The sequence below is a fragment of the Toxorhynchites rutilus genome, chromosome 1 (genome assembly GCF_029784135.1).
Source record: "Toxorhynchites rutilus septentrionalis strain SRP chromosome 1, ASM2978413v1, whole genome shotgun sequence".
Taxonomy (NCBI): Eukaryota; Metazoa; Arthropoda; class Insecta; order Diptera; family Culicidae; genus Toxorhynchites; species Toxorhynchites rutilus.
The window spans coordinates 116012500-116034427 of record NC_073744.1 but is presented as its reverse complement, the minus strand read 5'-3'; the positions used below and the strand labels follow the sequence as shown (position 1 = coordinate 116034427).

The following is a 21928-nucleotide window of genomic DNA, read 5'->3' as shown; positions in this document are numbered from 1 at the left end:
TCGATTGAAATAGAATTTCTGTTTTATTTGTAGTAAAAATACAATCGATACCTTATACTAAAATACAATTGTAAACTCGAAATATCATTTATATAATGTAAAACTTCAACCAACCGCCGCCCAAGCCTGCCACCAGTCACCCAAGCTACCATGCCATATTCACCACAGCCAAGGATCCAGTTCCCGCCATGTCTGGTCAATAGGAATGGGAGAGATAATAAAAGGACGTCGAATGACGTGTAAGAGGACGATTCGGCCCTCGAGAGTCTAAGAGGCAACACGTTGTTAAACCACACGTTCTGTGGAAATTATCCGCCGGTGATTATATCACACATCAACGGTGTAACTCGAGTGAGAAAGTAGGGATCGAAATTCCTGTGGAAAAATCCCAGAAAACGTTCGTGCAAGTGAACGGAAAGCCGTGTGACAGTTTTCAAAGTGCCACGGCCTACGCCCAAGAATTGTGGAGTTATTTGAGAGAGCGTACACCATGTTACGTCATCACGCGCAGCATTGCGTGACAGCAGAGATTTTCCCGCCGGAATACCGGCAGTTCATGAAGAGGAGTCATCCACGACATCGGGAACCAGCAACAGCAGCAGCAGCAGCAGGAGACGTGGCGTGGTGACTTGGGTGGATCCGGAGACAAAGAAAATGTATGTGAACAATAAATGTTAAGGTTAGTTTAGTCTAAAAACTAGTTGTCGTGATTTAGAACGCCTCACATCCGAAACGACCCTGAATCTATGAGCTAGATCTCATTGTAATCAATGGACAAAAAAAGTTCAGTAACATATGTAACAAATGTAAACAAATCCAGTTAATGGACGCACGCTATTAGTTTTCATTCATTGAATGCATTACAAAAACAATCGTTCACGTATCTATCTTCTTCATCTTTTAATCGCCGATGCAAAAAATATCCAATGTACAGATTCAGATTTTAAGCACTCGGCTGTTACTTCAGATGCCTCTTTCCTCCGACGCTCGAAACGTCCGAAGTAACAAAGCAATCAAAACAACACGAAGTCGTCGAAGTCGAAGTCGGTCGTTTTGAGTTTCTGTTTCTTTCAGGTGTTGTTATCTATGTCAGTGCAATTCATCGAGTGATAACAATAATAATCTGTCTTTAGAACGAAATGCTGATGTTTCGATTGTTCTTCAGTAGTTAGTTTCAAATTCTTATCGTGAGACGTAATATGTCCAATGTGCAAACAGGGGCAGTCAAAACGTCCAATGTAACATTTTTCGCTCCGAGGCTTCAAATATAAGCTCAAATCACGGAACAACTGTTACGATTGGTTTTTCAGAGTTATTGTTGACTGCTAGTGGTAAAAGTAGTGATAAAGATCGATACCTTTTAAAACAATTCGCGGAATAATGTTCGGGTCTTCAACTTCATTTTTCTCGAGCTGACGAAAATGTTACATTGGACCTTTTCAAAAGTTACGCGAGAAATCTATCTCTCCGCAGCTCCATCTTGTTTTTTTGAAAATATTATGTGTTCCGGCGACTTCAGTACCATGTGAGCGAGTTTTTCCGAAAACAAGACAAGTTTGCAGTGAAAGATGTAGTAGACTTTCATCAGATAACATTGAAAAGATAATGTTTATAAATAAAAAAACAAAGAAGATCATTGTGATGGAAATATATCAGAGAAAACCTTCAGTAAAGTAATATTTTTACTTTTCTCTGCACTGATTATCGTTTTAAACACTATTTTTTACGTCTTCCATTATTTACATATCCGAATAAACCAGTTCTTGAAAAGAGCCGTCGAGCCGCTCAAATGAGCCGGCTCTTTTCATTGAGCGCACGGCACTGAGCCGCTCACTGAAACGAACCGTTTTGCCCATCTCTACTGCAGCATCATGAACGTGCATTGTCCACATGAAAGAAGAACCGAAGACGAGAAAGAAGTGTTCTATGCACTATGCACAATGGGTGACATGAACGCTTAAATTGGAAAGAAGGAAACGTATAGACCGGCAATTGCACCGAACTGCCTACATACCCAGAGCAATAACGACCAATGGTGCATCAACTTCGCAGCCTCCTAGGTAACAGTGGTGAGCAGAGCATTCCCTGCAAAGATACCCACAAAGCTGGTAATCCTCTGAAGTGAAAGTGGTGAAGGTGGATGCAATATTGTGACGACATTTCAAAGGCACAGGCACTTAGGAGTACTCACACCCGACGACACGATTCCAGCACCTGAATTGGAGGAGACCCGGGAAAAAAATAGGAAGCCGAAAAACAACCATGCAAGATGTCAAGGATCAATTACCAGACAAGATTTTGAAATATGAGAGAAGGAGAGGAGAGAAGTTAGAGAGGGCGCTTTACTGAATTGTCTCCTAGATCTGGAGTGAGGCATAAAGGAAACCCCATTCGCGGTTCGCTAATTTCTTGTCCAGTAACTCCTATCCAAACCTCATCGCGGTACCGAGTAGGGTACGAGTAGCCATAGTGAAGGTCGGGTAACCAATCCCGGTGGGATCTTGGTAAGCTGTCAGGAAAAGGGGGCCTATCCGAGCGTCTGTTCACCATGGAGGTGCGGCTCAAATTAGCGTCTGTTCCCCATGTCAAGGGCGATTGTTCACTGTCCTCGTGCCAACGTGGGACTCTAAACAGAGCCGTGCACGATGGTCCTCCGGCGAGATTGGGGATTGGTGCAGGCCCTGCAAGGCATCCGTAAAAATAAAACGCACAGGAAAAATCACAAGTAATTCAAGACCGGACAATCGAACTAGACCCAAAAACGAATATTTAGATGTCATGCTTGACCAAAAGCTAAATTGGAACGACCAACTGGAGTATGCAATATCTAAAGCCCAGACTGCGCTTGGATGATTTTTCGATTTAAAAAAAACGCAAACTTTGACTGCTTCGCGCCACTCTCCTTTATTTATTTATTTATTTATTTGATTTTTATTCATGTAACTTAAGGAAAAAATCCTTTTCAACTACGTTACACTGTGGTGGGAAATACTGATAAAAAACATAACATATCATTACAAACTATCATAACAAGTTCCTGAATTTTGAATTTAGGAACTTGTTATGATAGTTTGTAATGATATGTTATTTTTTTTATCAGTATTTCCCACCTTTAAGTCCGATTGAGCTGATATTTTGCTTAGGGCGTTTTTTCGAGGTGGTGAACATTTTTTATGGGGTAACTTTTTGAAATTCGAGATGACCATTTGCAGTATCCCGAGTTACTTTCTTTTCTAATTTCCGCTTGACAATTGTCCAATATTTTACGATTGGGTGGATTTGGGAAGATTGAGGTCTTTTTCTATGTAATGTCACGGCACCACTGAGGCACCTCTCAACTGTAATGGCAGCTTGCCAAATCTGGTGAAAACTTCACCGGACTTTGTTGGGCCTTAATAAACGGAAGGAGGCGTTTCTGTAGGCACTCTTCCTCATACATTTCCGAGTCTATTGTCTTGTTTGTGACGAGAACCTATATTTTCTTTCCACGGCTGCTATTCACTTGCCAAATCAAGACCTACCTGTCAAATTCATCAGCGAAAACGAACTTAAATTTGCTGGGGACATCTCCTCTGACAGTGACCTTCTAGAATTTCAGGCCTAGGAGCTGTCCAAACTCCAAACTGTGGTACGTTTCCTCATCCATCAGCATGCATCCTTCGTACCTCGTCAGAACTTTGTTGTACAACTTCTGAGCACGTCTTTTGGCTATCAGATTTCGTTTCGACGTCCTGTTTGGTTACTTAAAGACACGGATGTCACGATAATACTCTCGCGTACGGATTCTTCAGATGGTTCTTTGGTTAGAGTTGTGTTTTTTTGCGATTTCGTAATCCGAGAATCCCGGATTTGCCTTAATTGTTGTCCATATCTCAACTTACGATCGTAAGTTCTACTAAGACGCGTCCTTTGATCTGTTCGTTGTATGTTCACGGTAACGTTTCAGCACATCATACACGATCGATTTAGCCACAGTGATTTTGCGATTTCAGTACCTGGCCTGACTTTTCAATCTGGGCGTCCAAAATCAAATTTCATTTCTCGGTTATCATCCTGCACAACTTTTTCAAAACAAAACGGATCGACGTGAAATTTTTACCGTCGAAAAATACAGAATTTTCAAACATGTACCGTTTTGAATCATATTTCGGACAACATCATACACTGATGATATAACTATGAAGTTAATATCACAATTTCTTCTTTAGAGTAATTCCTTGGTTTCCCTATCACTTCATTTGAGAATTACATTTGAATTATTGCATAGTAAGAAAAAAATCAACAGCACTACTCATTATCGTTTGTGTTTGACGTTTGTTTAGCGTGAGCACGTAGAATTTACCCGTTCATAAATATTCAAATTTCTCCCGTATTTCATCAGTTCTCATCATCGTTAACAGTTCACTGTGATTGCCTGGTAAGTGTTTCGCAGTTGACTATAAAATATAGTCAAGTGTAATGTAATTTTCGTCTAAAAAATTACAAAATAAAGTGTCCGAAATTTGAATTCAATCTGTCCGAAATTTGATTTAGTGTCCGAAGTTTGATTCTTATTCGCTTCATTTTAAAAGCATTTTATTCGATGATTTTCTGATGTTTTCAATCAAATAGGTACCAAAGTAGAAAGCTTAAAAGCACATTGAACTAATTCATTAAAAATATCTACCAAATAATACCTTTGCATAAAGTTTAGATCTGTTTTCTGCATCGTATGCCTTAAGCGTCCGAAATATGATTCGAGACGGTATGGAACATTTGCTGGTAAAAAAATTCAGATACGCCTACTATGACCGCTGCTATAAAATGAACAGTGAGTCCGGATTCTAACTGAGCCAAACGTCAGCTAAAGCGGCACCATTGTAATCCATATTTGTATGGTCTCTCTTTTTTCTCGTTAATAAAACTAGTTGCTCATCTGAATAATTAACTCGGAAATATATCCCTACATTCCAGGTTTGCAAAGAAGAAGAGGAGGCAATACGCGTCGAGCTTCACGAAAGCTGTGGACGGGCAAAGTTATTCTGGTTGTTGGCGCTGGTAGATTCGAAAACCCTCAAGGGAATGCTAGAGTTCAGGAATGGGAACAACACACTCGTTTGCGATCCTCCAAATGCTATCGGTGTTTGCCGATTCTGTGGTATAACCGGAACCACTGGACTCCTGGCGGTGGGAAATGTTTGCGTCGATCAGCAATGCCAGGAACACGCCGCAAGTGCCTGTACGAAGATTCATCCGTGTGGTCATTTGTGTGGTGGGATTATCAGCGAAGAGAAATGTTTACCTTGCTTGCAGCAAAAATGTCTAACCACAGAGAACAAACTGAACAATGATAAAGAACCAAAACTGACCCAAGATGCGGACGACATGTGCATGATTTGCTTCACGGAAGCCCTTTCGTCGGCACCATCGATTCAGCTGGAATGTGGCCACGTGTTTCATTTCCACTGCTGTAAAGCCGTTCTGACCAGGCGGTGGAACGGACCGAGGATCAGTTTTGGCTTTTCCCAATGTCCCATATGTAAAATGGATATTCAGCACAAGGCACTGGCCGATATTTTGGAACCCATCGTTGCGCTCAAAACCGATGTGAAGAGGAAAGCTCTGATGCGGTAATATTGTTTCATGGATTTTGGTTGAGCAGTCCCCACATATTGTATCTGTTTCAGGTTGGATTATGAAGGATTTGCTAAGAATTTGGAAAGTAAAGACCTGGCTGCGCATGCCATGGAACGGTATGCTTACTACGTATGCAGTCAATGTGAAAAGGTAACAAAAATTGCAAGCTGAATGTTTATAATGAATACTGAAAACAACATTTTCAGGCATATTACGGTGGGGAAGCTCGTTGCGATGCTGAGCTGGGAGAAAATTTCGATCCACAAGAATTGGTTTGTGGTGGTTGCAGTGATGTTGTCAAGGCAAAGGTATGAAATATGAATAACTCTTTCACAATATTCACTCACATTGATTTTTTTCATTAATTTTCATTTTAGATGTGCCCAAAACATGGCACCGATTTCCTTGAGTATAAGTGTCGTTACTGTTGTTCTGTGGCAGTATTTTTCTGCTTCGGGACGACCCACTTTTGCGATACATGTCATGATGATTTCCAAAGGCTAACCAACATTCCCAAGAACAAGTTACCCAAGTGTCCTGCTGGTCCAAAAGCAAAACAACTGATCGGAGAAGAGTGTCCCTTGCATGTTATACATCCAGCTACCGGAGAGGAATTCGCTTTGGGCTGTGGTATCTGCCGAAATGCTCACACCTTCTGAGAATATCTTTAATGTTGAAAGGAAGCAGGTAACTATTTATACATATAAGATGTGTAGTCTTTGTTTTTATGTAGTTTATAGCTAAGGAGGAAAACATTTCTTTTAAACTAGCAAAAATACAACTGCTAGCAACTGATCTCAAACATTTTCCCATTATTTATTCAGCGTATTTTTAATATATTATACACAATTTTTAAACTGTAACACTACCCAATAGAAAATAATAGCAGAACAAGTATATATTACCATTTTAACTCGACAGTCTTCAGCACGTGAATAAACTCACTGAAGTTTCTAAACACATGTTTCGGATTTATTTCTGGATCGAGAGAAACTCCTTTTTCTGACGCAGAATCTATATTGACCAACACGCTCGACCAACCGGCTTGCTTTGCACCCATGTAATCTAGGTGAGGAGTATTTCCGACATGAAGCGCTTCGCAAGGAAGCACTCGAGAATTGCACAGGCTTAGGGCATGTTCGAAGATCTTTCCACCAGGCTTCTGGTCTCCAACCTCGTAACTTGTGACGATAAAATCAACTGTCGGTAGATTCATGACACCAATGATATCTCTCAATCTGGGATCGAAATTGGAAATTATTCCCACATGTTTACAGTGTACGCGAGCTGTTTCAAGTATTTCATCGGCCATTTCCGTTTTAGTCCAACAATCACTTGTTTTGAAATCTTCTATCAGATCGTCGGCTATTCGGTTCAACCGTTCGTGATCCAAATGAGCATGCGACTCTCGGAATATGTCCATCACCAGGGTCCGCCACCACCACTGCCAATCGTAGGTAGAACACTTACCGAAATTAGGATACTCTCGAGCCATCCTTTTGAAGTTCGATCGGAAACACTTAGCCAATGCCGGTTCGTTAAGGTCGGTGCATCCGTGTCGTTTGGCTGCCAATGCGTACTGCATTTCGGGTGGTCGAGAAAATTTCAGTAATGTGTCCGTAACATCGAACGTTATCAGTTTGAAGCGGGCTAGATTTTTAGCCACAAGATGTGACCCTGTGTTTATCATAGTTGCTGCCGTTATCGTCGTAGTTCTTGTGACACTCTAAAATTACGGTTATTGGAATTATAGAAGCTATTACAACTAAAATACATCTTACCTATTCTGCAATGAGCATTCGTCCAATACTTTGTTCAGTATTACTCAATGCAACATCTTCGCAATTTGATGTAATGTAAACAATAACATTGCACCTACAGATTTATCAAAACATTTGAGTTGTTTTGAAAGAAAGCGAGCGAGCACTGATATCGCGAAATGCTGTCAGTTTCATTTGAAAATAACTAGTGTTGTTCAGGTTTTATTAAGTTGTTCGAATATCATTAGGAAAGCGACAGCATTGTATGAAGTATTCGCGTCGACGACATTGAGCTTCGTTTACTAGTTTAACACTCCTATACTCGCGCATTGGTCTGTCAGACCGAGAATTCAATAATTCGTTCATTTCTCAGAAAATATCAACACTACGACTTTGCGATTCTCTCTAGCTTCGTTATTCGTCGTTCGTCATCGTTTAGCGTACCGCATGTGTTGGTACAAAGGGGACGTGTGCCACTTTTTCAACACTTTCGGTCTGACACACCGACGCGAGTATAGGAGTAACTTTTTTGGACATGTGCCTTTTTTCATAGTCTAGAATATTGTTGAATGAAATGTATAAATTAATGTTAGTGGCGTGGAATATTTATTGAATATAATGCATAAGATCATTACCGGACTATTCTTATTCGGTTTCAGTCCCTTTTGTAACTGGATTGAACAGATCCATATATTAACTATTGGTCGATATATTCGTCGTTAGATTCATATGTTCAAAAGCAAAATGTAAATGTTTGACTTTCGTATAGTTATTCGCTAAGTATAATGGTCATACATATACACACTTGTGAAAGAATTTCACTCGTGGAAGAATTGTAAACAGTAAACTATAAACTAATCGGTGGCTTATGGTAATTTTTAACAGTTACAGTTTCGGGGAATTTTTTTTAATGGACAATATCAACAAGAAAACAAGAGAAAGAAAAGGAAGTTCCTAGAAATCCTTTTATATCATCTTTTTATGCCCTATCTATAAAAAGGCATTAGTTTTTAGTTTACCAAGAATAAAGAGACAAAGAATATTAGAAATATGCAAACTTTATATTCCAGAACCTTTATCGTCTGGTGATTATCTAGAAGGTCGGTATACATTATTCTCTTCGATAAAAGGCCCGAAAAACACGCAACAATTGCATGGATTGTAAAAAACATGTTTGTTTCGAACATGCAGTTATGCTATGTTCTGATTCTTACTCCAATCGAACCACAATCGATTAATTCGTTTTTATGTTATTTTATAGCTCTTTGTACTTCCATGAATTATATTCGGTAGCTTACTTTAAATGAAAAACAGTGAAAAATTCGAATTTCGTTATTTGTAAATTGTATTTGAGTATCAGAAATTAATCTGTTTTGAGGAGGCCTAATTAGATGACTATTAAAACATAATAAAGACGGAGAAAACATATTTTCTGGAGGTTTTTCATTTAAACATACCCTCTTCTTAAAATAAATGCCAATAAAGCCCGGAAAATACACATTGGCAACATTACAGAGAAGTTCAATTTTCGGTCTGTGACACCGTGTGCGAGTATACGTGTTATGATTTTGCACGCGAGTACAGGAGGGTTAAGGGTACGTCAAAGGTGGTGAAAAAATCTCATACGAAAATTGTTTTTGAAGACAATTTTATATTATAATGAAAACTTTCAGCAAAAATGTCGAAAATGTATAGACGAATGGTTAAATAAGAGTGATTTTTATGTAACAAAATTCCATTTTTATTTCTGAATAAATTCAAGCGCCCCTATTTAAAGGGTGTTCAAAAAGCTCAAATGCACTTTATAAATATGTTAAAAAAATGAAAATACAAAATATTCTTTTCTGCATCAAGTTTTATTGAGGCAATGTTTATTTAGAACGGTTGCGACGTATTAGCCGGGAACAGGGATGCAAATTTTCGAGAGAGCATGTTGAAATCGAAAAGCAAAATTTGTCAGTGCAAAATATCTCCACCGACACTCTTCACTTCTTTCTGTCACTGTGCCTATAATGATATTATTTTTGGTTCACCTTTACCTTCATTTTCATATAGTCTTCGTTTCATCGACAGAAATATCAGTTCATTCTCGATGTCATTGAATATCTTCTTGGATAGCACTAACGTTCCCAGTGGAACTTTTGCCTTCTCAACGTAGGTATTACTTGCGTCATTTTTATTAGTAGTACTTAGTTGAGATTTTTATGCCGAATAACACGCCTTGAATGTATTCTGGAATGGCAAGCTATAGAACATGCGTGATCTCAGTGCAAGTGGGAAGAAATTTGTTTCACGAAAAATCCGCCGGCCAGAACGGGAATCTAACCCAAACCCCCGGCATGATCATGTCACTGTCACTGAATGTTCATGTTCATGAACATGCAAAAGAAAAGGATTTTATTTTCGTAATTATTGATTGTTTGATTATTGTTTATTGTTTTCATGGCCATGGACTAGAGGGCGCTATATTTTTTCATTTTTTTCTTGATAGCTGAAAATGAACTGAAACCGGTATCAGAGATGCTATTTTGACGTAGGACTACGTCTTTCATTCCTATACCGGGGTGTAAAATCAAAGTTTCGAAAACGAAAGCGTTACGCTGGAGACCGAGATTTTGAGCGTTATTAGCTCCTAAAAAACTGAACGAAATGGTATGATAAACACTTCATTCGAAAGAAAAATGGCTACGCGTTATATAATTGTTACATTTTGATCCAAAAACTTGTTTCAATAGCCTTAAAATTGCTTTCAAAACAGGCTATTGAAATCACCAATTGGTATATAAGCGAGCGCCGCTCGGGAATCCACTCAAATATAATTGAACAGCGATTGGAGCATGTTGTCGCTGTTGCGGTGAAGCTAACTTCGTTCATCATGAAAGCGCTGATGAACGATGTCACCAAGAGCCTGTTTGTGTACCTTAGGCCAGAAGGGAATCCATCAGGAGGAGAGTGATGCCACTGAAAAGGTGACCACGAAAGTACCAGCATCGAAAATTGGTTCCGCTTGAGGCCCCAAATATTCATTTATTCATTCATTCAGAATTGATTCAGATGCAACTAAAACCAAATGATCACAAAATCAACGATAGTCCTACGTCACCCTTGCGGTTATACCACAGATATGACCCACTTCCTGTTTTTTCGTTTTTGAGTTATGATATGATACTAATGCTTTACGATAAAGAACAAAATTGCCACCTTTGACGAAAATCTGAGAACCACTATATACCATTCTATCCCACTATACCACTAGAACCACTATAGACCATTCTATCCTGGATTCCTCGAGTCGAGAAGACGCACCACGCTAGATATGGGGTACAGACTAGGGGGGCGTTGCTAAATAGTGGTCAGCTCCATCCCAGTAAGAAGTATCCCGTGTCGGGCACACGTACAGATCATTGGAGACAGCAACATCACAATAACGAAAACACTTGTAATACTAACCTCGAGCCAACCGCGAGTAATCGGTTACATATTACTAACATATTGAACTTCCGGCCACGTCAGGCTGACGCCATATGAGCCTTAATAAAAATATATTTTGGATTAATAAAAAAACACTATATCGGTTTGGCATGGAATGGCTGTATAAAAGTCTGACGCGGTGTCAGTGATATGATATTTCTCTGAATGGAATTTTGTTTTCTTCCACTGTCAGTTGATCGAAGATGCGTATGAATATTTCGGGTGTTCATTCTCAGTGAGACGGTGAAACGAATGAGTGTAGGAAATAAAGGGCTTGATCAAATGGGCTTCACGGTGAAAACGAAATAATTTGTATGGCAGGTTGTATGCACTTCATTTCGTTTTCACCGTGAAGTGACGTTCGTGATCAGGCCCAATGCAAAAATTGAATGTTCAACGTGACGGAGTCTAGGTTTCATGTAATTTAGTTCGGTTCATTTGTCATGAGCTGCGGAGCATTGGCGATTGAGTTTGATGCCGTCTCAATATTCTCGCGCTGCCAGTAGAATGAGTATGAGATTTTGCTACACTGCCTGGGAGTACCCCTTTGTGCTGTATGACGAAATTGAGACGTTTCTCAAAAGCATCGCACGCGGCACGCATCTGGTCTATCGGCATCTCGTGCCAGATCTTAGAAATGAGCTTCTTAAATTGATCCATAGTGCTCACTGCTTGGCCAGTATTTACGACCATACCTAAAAATCTAGGGGATTAAGGTACTGGGAGCAGAGAGGGCACAAAGTCTTATCGAGAAAATCAGTCAAATCCTTCCGACACCACGCATGGACGATGTTGGCTTGTGAGCCGGTGCGCCGTCCTATTAAAAGACGTAATGATCCCGTAGAGGTTCCGAAGTGCCGGAGCCACAACATTCTCCAGAACCTCGGTCTTATAGTACGTGGCGTTGAATTTCACGTTTTTCTCGATAAACATCAGTGGGAGCTTCTCACGCCTGGATACGGCCTCCCAAACCATTACCGACGCGGCGCTCTGGAACCACGGGATGTTTATATGGGACGGGGGGATGCTGGCCAACGTCAGCGCCCACAGCCGATCATTTTGGACATTGTGACTGTTACAAGACAAAGGCCGAGGACATAGTAAATGCGGTGCGGTGCGATGCGTTGCGATGCGGAGCGATTAGTCGGAGCTCATCGAGTACTATGACATACTGATCGCTTTAGATCGCGCGTTTTTTTATGTTTCATTTCACTCCATTCTACCTGTAAACAACCCAGCACAAGGATGCCAGATATGAAAACACGCCTTCATTTTGTATACATTTGAATTGTGAGATCGTTTTTATCTGTGAACATGGTAAATGGAAAGTCCTTAACGTAAAGTTTTCATTATACGCATTATGCAAATTAGAATAAAGTTATATAATTCATCGAACAAAACGAAAATAATAATTTATCAACTCAATCTTCATTTTCGTTCGATGAGTTCGATTGTGAAGATATTTATGAAAATCGTCTGGCAACCACCACTTGCGTTCACTCGCGGCAAAACACTCCACACACAGTTTCGCTGCATCGAAATCGCGTTCGCATCGCGTTTACTATGGCTGATGTCACATTAGGCGGATTTGCCGCCGCGGATATCGCGACGGATTTTTTCTCGATATGAATTCGCTTCCAAAACCGCCCCGCTCTGTGTGACATGGCTCATTCACAATACACTGTAGATCCTCCGCTGCGGTTTTATTCGCGGAATCCGCCTAATGTGACATCAGCCTATGTCAGGTCCGGGCGGTTTGCATTTGATTTCCGCATTCGTGACCGAAAGAGCTTTCCCGTAAACGAGCCCGCGCCTGCATCGCATCGCGTTCACTATGTCCTCGACCAAAAAGTCCGTTTCCCGGTACTGACGAATGGTGGTATAGATGAAATTCCGCTTCACCCCGTGGGATTCCAACCGCCGGAATATGTCGCCGGTCGCCTCTCGCAAACAATTTTACTACAGCATCGCGGTACTCTTTCATCGTGCGCGAAAAACACAACAAACCCCAATTTTTGCGCCTTCGTTACTTTCTCCCGTGTTCTATGCGGGGGCACATTATTGTGCAAGAAAAATACGCATATCAGGAAGGAACGATAGTTGCAGAACACTTTTCCCAGACTGAAAAGCAAGTCTTTACGCTCACTTCTTTTCAGCATAACTTGAGGCAGCTCAACTCGTCTCTGTAATATCCTCGCGTCCGCCTTAAAAAGGTGAAAATCCGTCCCGCGAGATGCGTAACCAAGGCAAGGACGAGTTGACAACGAACAATACCTACACTGCCACACTGCACGTGAAACACACATGCACAAACTGAGTGAATGTCCACGAGTAACAGCGGCATGGATGCTTCTTCAAAGAATAGTAGTAGCGACACTTAACGTCAGCAGGAAACTTTTACCAACACCTACTAAAATTATTAAACTTTTCATAAACTATGTAATGTTTATCTGTAATAATGTGATAGATGTAGGAGAACTGGATTTCCATTTACGAGTTGAATTTTAAAATTTATGATGTAAATAGCTTTGACAAAACAACGGAATATACTTAATTTACATATATCAGGTTGCGGAAAAAGTAATCCATTATTTTTGAATGAAATTCAAAACTATTTTTAATATGCTTCGGATTGTCCGATTTAGGTCAAGTATCCACCGTTTTGTTGTAAAATTTGTTGTCATTCTAACGGTAGCTTCACAATGGCTCTATCATAGAAGTCTTTATCCTTATTGGCGAAAAACTGTAGCAATAGATTTTACAATCTTCTCTTGATCCCAATTTGTTATCACTTTGAAAATTTTGCAATGCGAGAAAAAGATGGTAATCTTGGTGCTTGGTGCCAGGTTCGGACTATATGTTGGATGCATTAAAACATCCCAATCAAGCTCTCGGAATTGTGTGGCCTTACGTTGTCCTGATGGAACACAACACCTCTTCTGTTGGCTAACTCTGAACGTTTCTGGTCAATCGCTAGCTTCAAACGGTCCGTTTTTTGACAGTAGAGATCATAATTTAGTGTGTTGCACTGAAGGAAATTTTTCAAAAAATTAAAGAAAAATTGATATTGGAAAAATCGAAGATGGCGCTGATGGCCATAGCGAAAAATGGTATATAATAAATATTTCGAGGATTGGATCAAGCGCTGGCATAAGTGCGTTGCAGTCGATGGGGAATACTTTGAAGGGAACAACATCGATATTGATGTATAATATTGTAGTTTTCATTTCCTGAATAAATTCCGGAAACCTTTTCAAGGTGGAAAAAGTGAATCTGTCTGTTCCGTGCATATGGGAAAAATGCGAAAAGCTTTAATGCGTGCTTATCTGCAATGTGTCTCTTGTTTCGCTCGCTCATGTTGCTCTTGCTGAGTGTTGATTCCAGCATTACAATTTCCTTAAACGTCCAGCACTGCCAATTTCGAAACAGGTCTCATAAATAACCCATCTGCCGTCTGGACAACCGTTTGTCGAGCTCGGCCATCTCTCCCTTTCGTCACGTCTAAGGCTGATGTCACATTAGGCGGATTCCGCGAGGAAAACCGCAGCGGAGGATCTACAGTGTATTGTGAATGAGCCATGTCACACAGAGCGGGGCGGTTTTGAAAGCGAATTCATATCGAGAAAAAATCCGTCGCGATATCCGCCTAATGTGACATCAGCCTAATACTCGGCCACGAATCCATCCGTTGCGCTTCTTGTCATCGATCAGGATCACCACATCTCCAACACCAACAGGCTTGACATCCCCAAACCATTTGGTGCGCCTTGTTAGTTTTACTTATTATTTTTAATTGCTGTGCAACGTAAGAACTTCACGACACTCAGCGCCTTGTTAGTGTTGGAAGGTATTCGCAAACCCAATGTTTCCAAAAATGGTCCAGGTCATTTTGTATAATCGTCCAAGAGTTGTTGATGGTCTCGTCGGAACGCCCCAATTCAATCGAAGGTTGTTTTACACCCCTCGAACTCCCCAGAAGGAAATGGTTTGGGGTGAGTGCTTCCTGTTCCGGTGAATTTAGTGGTAAATAAAGGGTGTGTCACATCAAATTGCATCACGGAAAAAACGCTGTAGAAATTTAATTTTTAGGAATTATATCTTCAGCTTTCGCTTATAATCAGATAAGAGTGTATAGATCACGTTGGCCATGCTTCACTGTCAATTTTTCGTAAATTTGGAAAAATGTCGTCGAACGAAAAAGAGCGTCGTGAATTAATCCTGCGCACTCATTTCGAGAATCCGGAGTTGTCACATCGGGACATCGGTAAGATGCTGGGAATCGTCCAATCCACGGTCAGCGGAGTACTAAAACGATACTTCGAGAACCTAACCATCAACCGGAAGGTGAAGAACGGCAAAAATGGATGCTCCGTCAGTGAAAAAGATCACAAGCGCGTAGTTAAGCAGTTTAAACGTGATCCGAGAAGTTCGGTCCGTGATGTCGCCAATAAGCTGAATTTGTCAAGTTCATTCGTCCAGCGGAGCAAGCAGCGGGAGGGCCTGCGTACATACAAGGTTCAGAAGGCTCCTAACCGCGACGAAAGGCAAAACATGGTGGGGAAGACGCGAGCCCGGAAGCTGTACACCGAAATGCTGACGAAGCCGCATTGCCTGGTAATGGACGACGAAACCTACGTCAATGCGGACTTTCGTCAGCTGCCGGGCCTGTTGTTCTTCTCCGCAGAGGACAAATTCAGCGTTCCGGAGAAGATTCGCAAGCAGAAACTATCCAAGTTTGCCAAAAAGTACATGGTGTGGCAAGCGATCTGCTCTTGCGGAAAGCGGAGCGCCCCCTTCGTGATGACCGGCACGGTAAACGGGCAGGTTTACCTTAAGGAGTGCCTACAGAAGCGCTTACTACCACTATTGAAGCAGCACGAGGGCCCGACCATCTTCTGGCCGGATCTCGCTTCGTGCCACTATTCAAAGGACGTGTTGGAGTGGTACGAAGCCAACGGGGTATCCTTCGTGCCAAAGGAAATGAACCCGCCCAACGCGCCGGAGCTTCGCCCAATAGAGAAATATTGGGCGATTATGAAGCAGGCCCTCCGGAAGAACCCAAAAGTTGTCAAATCGGAGGCGGACTTCAAGAGAAAATGGATTTCTGTTCAAAAAAAACTACAACCTGACATTGTACAGAACCTTATGGACGGGGTAAAGAGGAAGGTGCGAGCATACGGGTTTAGGCTCGAAGTATGAATAAAAAGAAAATGCCAAAAGTTGTTTAATAGTTTTTATTTTACTGTCTAAAATTTTCAAAAGGATCGGTCTACTGGGCGAATTTTTACAGCGTTTTATCCGTGATGCAATTTGATGTGACACACCCTTTATGTAAGTGGGCGGGAATTGACGATTGCTTCTGCATCCACCACCAGCGTCCACAGGGCGAAGTCATCGAATTTGTTGTTATGGGGTATACTGGTCATAGTTACCTTAATAGAACGCACCAGTCTCTCCCATGAACCCTCCATGTGAGGGGATGCTGGTGGTATGAAAAACTTAGTCCGTGTGTTGGTAGAAGTTGCAGCTACTGCTTTATCAATTTTTTTTATCTGCTCTCGCAGCACTCCGTTGGCTTCCACAAAGTTTCGTCCATTGTCGGAATAAATCTCCAGTGGCGCTCCCCTTCGGTCGACGAATCTGCGGATGCACTCTATGCAAGACGGTGTGGACATATCTCTTGTAACTTCTACATGCACTGCTCGTATGGTCAAGCAAGTGATGAGACACACCCATCGTTTTACGTTGGCTCGACCAACCTTTACGAGGATCGGCCCAAAGTAGTCGATCCCGACAAAACTGAATGGCCGGACACCAGGAGATAGACGAGCTTCAGGCAGTGGACCCATTTTTTGGGATGGTTGGCTGACTCTTGTACACCTTGCACCACTGACATGATCGCGAAACGGCTCTCACGACAACTCGCATTCGGGAAATATAATATCGCTGTCTAAGCTCGTTAACCACCGTCTCTGCATTTCCGTGGAGGAACTTTCGGTGATAGTTGTCCACGATTAGATACGTCACATAATGTTTTCGAGGAAGCATGATGGGATACTTGACGTCATATGAGTCCATACGCGCCGCTCCTGTGCGGCTGTCGATGCGTAGGATGCCTCCATCGTCTAACATGGGAATAAGTTTGAAGAGAGAGCTTCTTTTATCAATTGGACGCTGTTCAGCGCATGCTGCATTTATGTTGTTCGACATAATTGTCATTTCTTCAGGGTAAGACGACCATTGCACCATTTTCAAAATTTGATTTTCGGCCGCTCTCAGGTCCTCGTGGGTTACCTCAAACTCGACTTTCACGCTGTTTTCCGTGCCTTTTGAGTTGTAAAAACATAGAAAACGAAAACCATGCCTCGAAGCAGTCTGTATCTGTATTTTGCTGACCCGATCGAATAATTCAATCCATTTTCGCCATCTCTCATCAATTTTGAGCCACTACATCTTGTATTTTGCGCCATACATCTTGCATTATTATTTTACCGTGTACTAAGAATGATGCTAAAGGCCCAAGTGGATCGAACAGACTCATGACGGTCTTGAGTATTTGGCGCTTCGTTGGCCTCATTTTGGACACAATCAATGATGTTATTTCCTCCCTGAATGGCATTGAAAAGCTCAGCACGTCATTTTCGGGTAACCAAAGCATTCCGAGCACTCGTTCGGAATCGACGCTACGTACTGCGGTTAAGTGTCCTCACGAATGAGAACATCTGCTGTTGCTAGAAGATTCCTTTGTGATGTGTACACTCTACTGCCGAGGCACGTGCAGTAACACTGTTGGACCGTCCAGAGCTAAGTAGACAGGGCTGCCCGTAAAAACCCCGCCCCGTTGTACAGCCCGCTGAGCTACCCGTTACCTAACACCCAAAATCCACGTAAGAATCGTGATAAGGCGCAGCACTAATTTCTTTCATAAGCGCTAAGCTCCGTTACAAGCACTAATTACTGTAATATGCTCTGAGGAAACATAAGAGAAAAATGTGAGCTGAGGGGGAGATGTGATATTACACTGGTATTTACGGTTTTTACGCGGGTACCGCGTAAAAAAAAATCCTCGTTAATTGAAAAATCCGCGTGAAAAAAAGGGGTTAATTGGAAAATCCGCGTAAAAAAAAAAGAAAAAAAGCAAAAGAACCGGATTGGATAGGTGATTTGTTTGGTCGGCAGCGATAAGATGGCTTACTAAATTTCTCACTGCCATTCCGATATCAATTAGGGTTTCTAACCGCTCTGATCTCGATGCTGAAGCTTCGCACACACTCTTAATAAGTTTACTGATTGTTTACAGATTATCACTTCGGGACGTCCGTAGAGCGTTCGAAGTGTGCGTATGACATCTGGTACAGATTCAGGATTTAACAGATTGTATCGTACTGATATGAGAGCATTGCCTTTTAGGCAACGCTGCAACCGAGCAAGGTTTTCCACATTGCTGTACCCACACGCAGAGGTACTATTGCTGTAACTGCTTAAAAACAATGGCCACTCCTCCGGGTCCCCGGAGAAGTCTGGCAGGTCTCTAGGCATCACCTGCCTTGCAGGAATTCTTGTGAATTCTGTGGTGTGCTAAATGGCCCAATTTCAGTTGGGCGCGGGAAATTGTTACGCGGCTGTTCATGAGCACGTGTTCGGAATGGATCAGTTATATCTAGATCGCATGGGGTCGAATGCAAAGGGCCCTTCGATCGTGCGCACTCGCTTTGATCTGATGGTTTAACCTTAGGAATCGCCCCTCTTATTTTCTGTTGCTTGGTTCTGAACGGTATTGCTTTAGCTGTAACTCACGAAGTTGCTGTTGAAGCTACTTTTATTATTTTCAGGCTTATTGCCCGGTTTATCCTCAATGTTACCGACAGCAGGATCGCGTAGCTTCGATGAAGGATTTTGTAGGGGAAGAATAGGCCCATGCACCATGGTTCCGCCTACTGCACCTTCTTCTTCCTCATTCGAACGTTTGTCGGTTTTCGGAACATCTGCAGTGCGTTCTGACACATGTTTGGCTGGGTTTTTTAACTTGACGTGCGATTTATCCGCTTCAAGCGCCGCAACTGAATCGCCAACCCACTTTTCAACGTGCTGAACTCGATCTCTCGCCTCAATTTCCTCAACTCGACTTCGTACACTTCTGGATTCTTCTTCATCCAATGCTGCTTGCTCCAACAGGTCGTATTTCGCTTTCACAAACTCCTTCTCCATTTGAATTTCCTGTTTGTGCAACTCATTCTCTTCGGCCAGTCGTTTCAAGCTGACATCCAGCAGAGCTTTCCGATTCGATGACGTCGTCTTGATGGATGCGGATCGTGGCGGTGAGTATTTCTTGCACACCCAATGCGTGACATCTGCGACGGTAGCGGTTACGTTCGCGCATGAGTAGTGCCACCAACCGTTACAATTTTCACATTGTACAATATCCTCAGCCGAGTCTGGCCGCTCGCATTCTCGGGATCATATTGAGAACTTTCCTCGATCATTTGAAGCGAATTTCTTTAAGATTTTGTTCGGAAATAGAATCAAAACGCCGATTCTTTTTAGCGTAGTGCTTAAAGCTAGAATTTTTAAATTTATTAATACAGTATTTAGGAAGGTTATCATATTAACTCACAAATTCGGTACGCCTTCCAATTTTCTTTTCCTCGAACAAATATTCTCGGTTCCTTTCTAAGGCCCTAATAATAATTTTCATAATAATTTCAATCAATCGGATATCTCTATCACATTTATTCTTTTAGACGTGAGTGAGTTCCTGGGATTGCTACGACCACTACAGTATACTTTCAACTCAAAATGCAGCTCACTTTAGAATAGTTTTTCAGTTTACTTTACACTTTACAATACAATCCAAATTTTGTTAATAATTATTCTTTTATATTGAAGTACAAAAAAAATTCTTCCTTTTCACTCAACTGACCTGCATTGACCTCATATCATCTTTGTGGTATCTGTGTCAGTTCCCTTATCTAGCTTCTGCGTCAGTGATAACGGCAAGGTTGCTAAATGTGGGGCTGAATCATCAACAGTATGAATTTTGAGATCTTGCCCGCTCTCACGGAAAATAAAAGTAGACAGTCTTGGAAGACAGAAAAGTAGACAGCATTCTTGAATTTTGCGTTTTAAATTACGTTTATCAGTAAAACAAATGAAACAAAGCAATAAAAATAACACCCAGTTTTGAAAGGGCTTGAATGGTTCACGTGGTGTAACGGTGTGCTCCATAGGCGCAGTTAAGCGACGCATTTAAATCATTTGTCTCTCGCGTTGCCTTCTATGCTCTTCTTCTAGACAGCAAAGGAACCCGCCGCAGGGCCGCACTGTCGCCGTCTATGTATGCCCTGCATTCTTATGCACATTTTGGAAGTGCATAAACTTTCAAAAGATTCCTCTCGCGCTTGATCGAGGCATTGTGGCTCCAAAAGCATGCGTCCAGCCCTCATAACTTGCAGCGCGATCGAAGCGTCGAAACCTGTCTTCTAAATGCATCGAAAAGGCGATCGCACGAGAAGAGAGTGAAATGACTGTTCTCAAAAGGAGAGCGCGCGCGCGCCATTGGAAGTATGTGTGTCAATACACCGTATCCGATGCTTTTTATCCGACTTAAAGAAAACAAACTTAGCGTGGTGCCGTGCCTCTCGTTGTTGTTGTTCACGGTCCATGCGTAGTGAAGTGAGCGATAATCGCGTGGCATGTCGCGACTTAAACGCGATTTCCTAGCAACGCGGCTAAACGTCTTTCCCACTTGGCGCTGAAACCGCTCCGTAGTTGATGATCAGTCTTCGTCGGTTGCTTGGACGGATCGGAAGTGAATGTGTCGTGCGATAAAAGCCCCCGCCACAAAAACGCAGAGTTTACACCTCCATGCACACGCAGACCGGGGATTGCATTGCGCGAGCGAAACAGCGATCGTTGAAAAACAAGTTATATGTTTTGCATCAAACAGAGTGACACAAAACTAAACGTACAAAATTACATAATTTTCTACTGATATTGATTTATTGTGTGGCTATTGGGACTGCGTCAAGTTGAGCTTTGTGCAATTTTACTACGTGATCAGTAGGAGGTGGTAATTTATAATCGTAAATAACCCCGGCTATTTTTTTCTTCAAAAATTGCATGTTGTATTTAGTGTTTGGAGTGATTGAATCGGCATTTTTTAAAACCGTGATTCTGAATCCGTTCAATCAACCATAAAAGGATTTATGTTTAACGTGGAGCAAAAACAACAAGTATAGCACCAAAAAAAGTGTTTTGTGCAGGCCGATGTAATAATATTTCAAGTGAAAGCAACATGTGAAAGCAGATATTCGCCTCTTTGCGTTTACCACCTCCGTTGGATGTGAAAAAAGAAACAGTTGTTTAGATTTTGCGCCGAGCTTTTATTCACTTGCTCAACTGTTGCCGTTGCATCGTATCTATCCCTTTCGCGCATCGAACTGAAATAAGTTTCAGCGAAAATTTGGATAGTCGGAGGATAAAAAATATTATCGCTGACAGTTTCCCAACCTTATACGTAACTGCATCCCAAGTAGGGTACATGAAAGTGCGACCGTGTTACGTACATAAATGAAAGGCTCCACGCGCAGAGTAACGCGTCGATCGAATTCATCCGAAGTAACCACGGCAGCCGCTGCACCACCGAAGAAGACATCCCGGACTGTCCAAGTCTGTTCGCGTAAATGATGTTATTGGCGAGAGCTTTGCTGGTCTGCTGTTTCACGATTTTCGCTGAACTCAGTTTGATTGAAGGTAAGGGTAGTTTTGGATTGCAGTGGGCGAAAGCGCTGCAGACGGCTTTAACATCGCTTACAGTATTGATCGCCGGAATGCTCGATTAGTAAAAGGCAAACATATAATTGCCGTTCACTCCAGTCGAATTTGATTTGTTCGGAAGTTGTCCGATCGAAAAGTAACGTGTCACTATGTACCTGTAAAAAATCGTACGCAAAACACTTCACTCGTGTAAAATTTCCTTTACACTAAAAGCACAACGCCCGGCTTTCCGTTTGTGATGGTAATTGGAAACTCTGCCGGTTTTACAGAATATGGGTGGCTGAACACTAGCTATGTTAGAAATG

At 41.8% G+C, this 21928-nt stretch overlaps 3 protein-coding genes across 7 annotated transcripts in view; 2 read left to right on the top strand and 1 right to left on the bottom strand.

Moving 5' to 3' along the window:
• Window positions 1–6446, top strand: part of LOC129763460 (E3 ubiquitin-protein ligase highwire) — a 154310-nt gene extending 147864 nt beyond the window's left edge. For all 5 annotated transcript variants that reach the window (XM_055762537.1, XM_055762539.1, XM_055762538.1 and 2 more), the window contains 4 exons: window positions 4954–5609; window positions 5667–5766; window positions 5823–5924; window positions 5994–6446. In XM_055762537.1, the coding sequence (XP_055618512.1) occupies window positions 4954–5609; window positions 5667–5766; window positions 5823–5924; window positions 5994–6275 (1140 nt within the window). In that variant the 3' untranslated portion in view covers window positions 6276–6446. The remainder of the gene's footprint in view (window positions 1–4953; window positions 5610–5666; window positions 5767–5822; window positions 5925–5993) is intronic.
• On the bottom strand, window positions 6409–9747 carry LOC129763469 (rhythmically expressed gene 2 protein-like). The gene is made up of 2 exons (XM_055762558.1): window positions 7398–9747; window positions 6409–7342 (listed from the first exon to the last, which is right to left on the bottom strand). Exon 2 carries the CDS (start codon window positions 7304–7306, stop codon window positions 6518–6520), a length of 789 nt encoding a protein of 262 aa, XP_055618533.1. The 5' UTR covers window positions 7307–7342; window positions 7398–9747; the 3' UTR covers window positions 6409–6517.
• A 10856-nt stretch (window positions 9748–20603) lies between these two features.
• The window catches only part of LOC129761246 (uncharacterized), a 97516-nt gene continuing 96191 nt past the window's right edge, over window positions 20604–21928 (top strand). Inside the window, exons 1-2 of the mRNA XM_055758963.1 lie at window positions 20604–20811; window positions 20980–21599. Of these exons, the coding sequence (XP_055614938.1) occupies window positions 21530–21599 (70 nt within the window). The 5' untranslated portion in view covers window positions 20604–20811; window positions 20980–21529. The remainder of the gene's footprint in view (window positions 20812–20979; window positions 21600–21928) is intronic.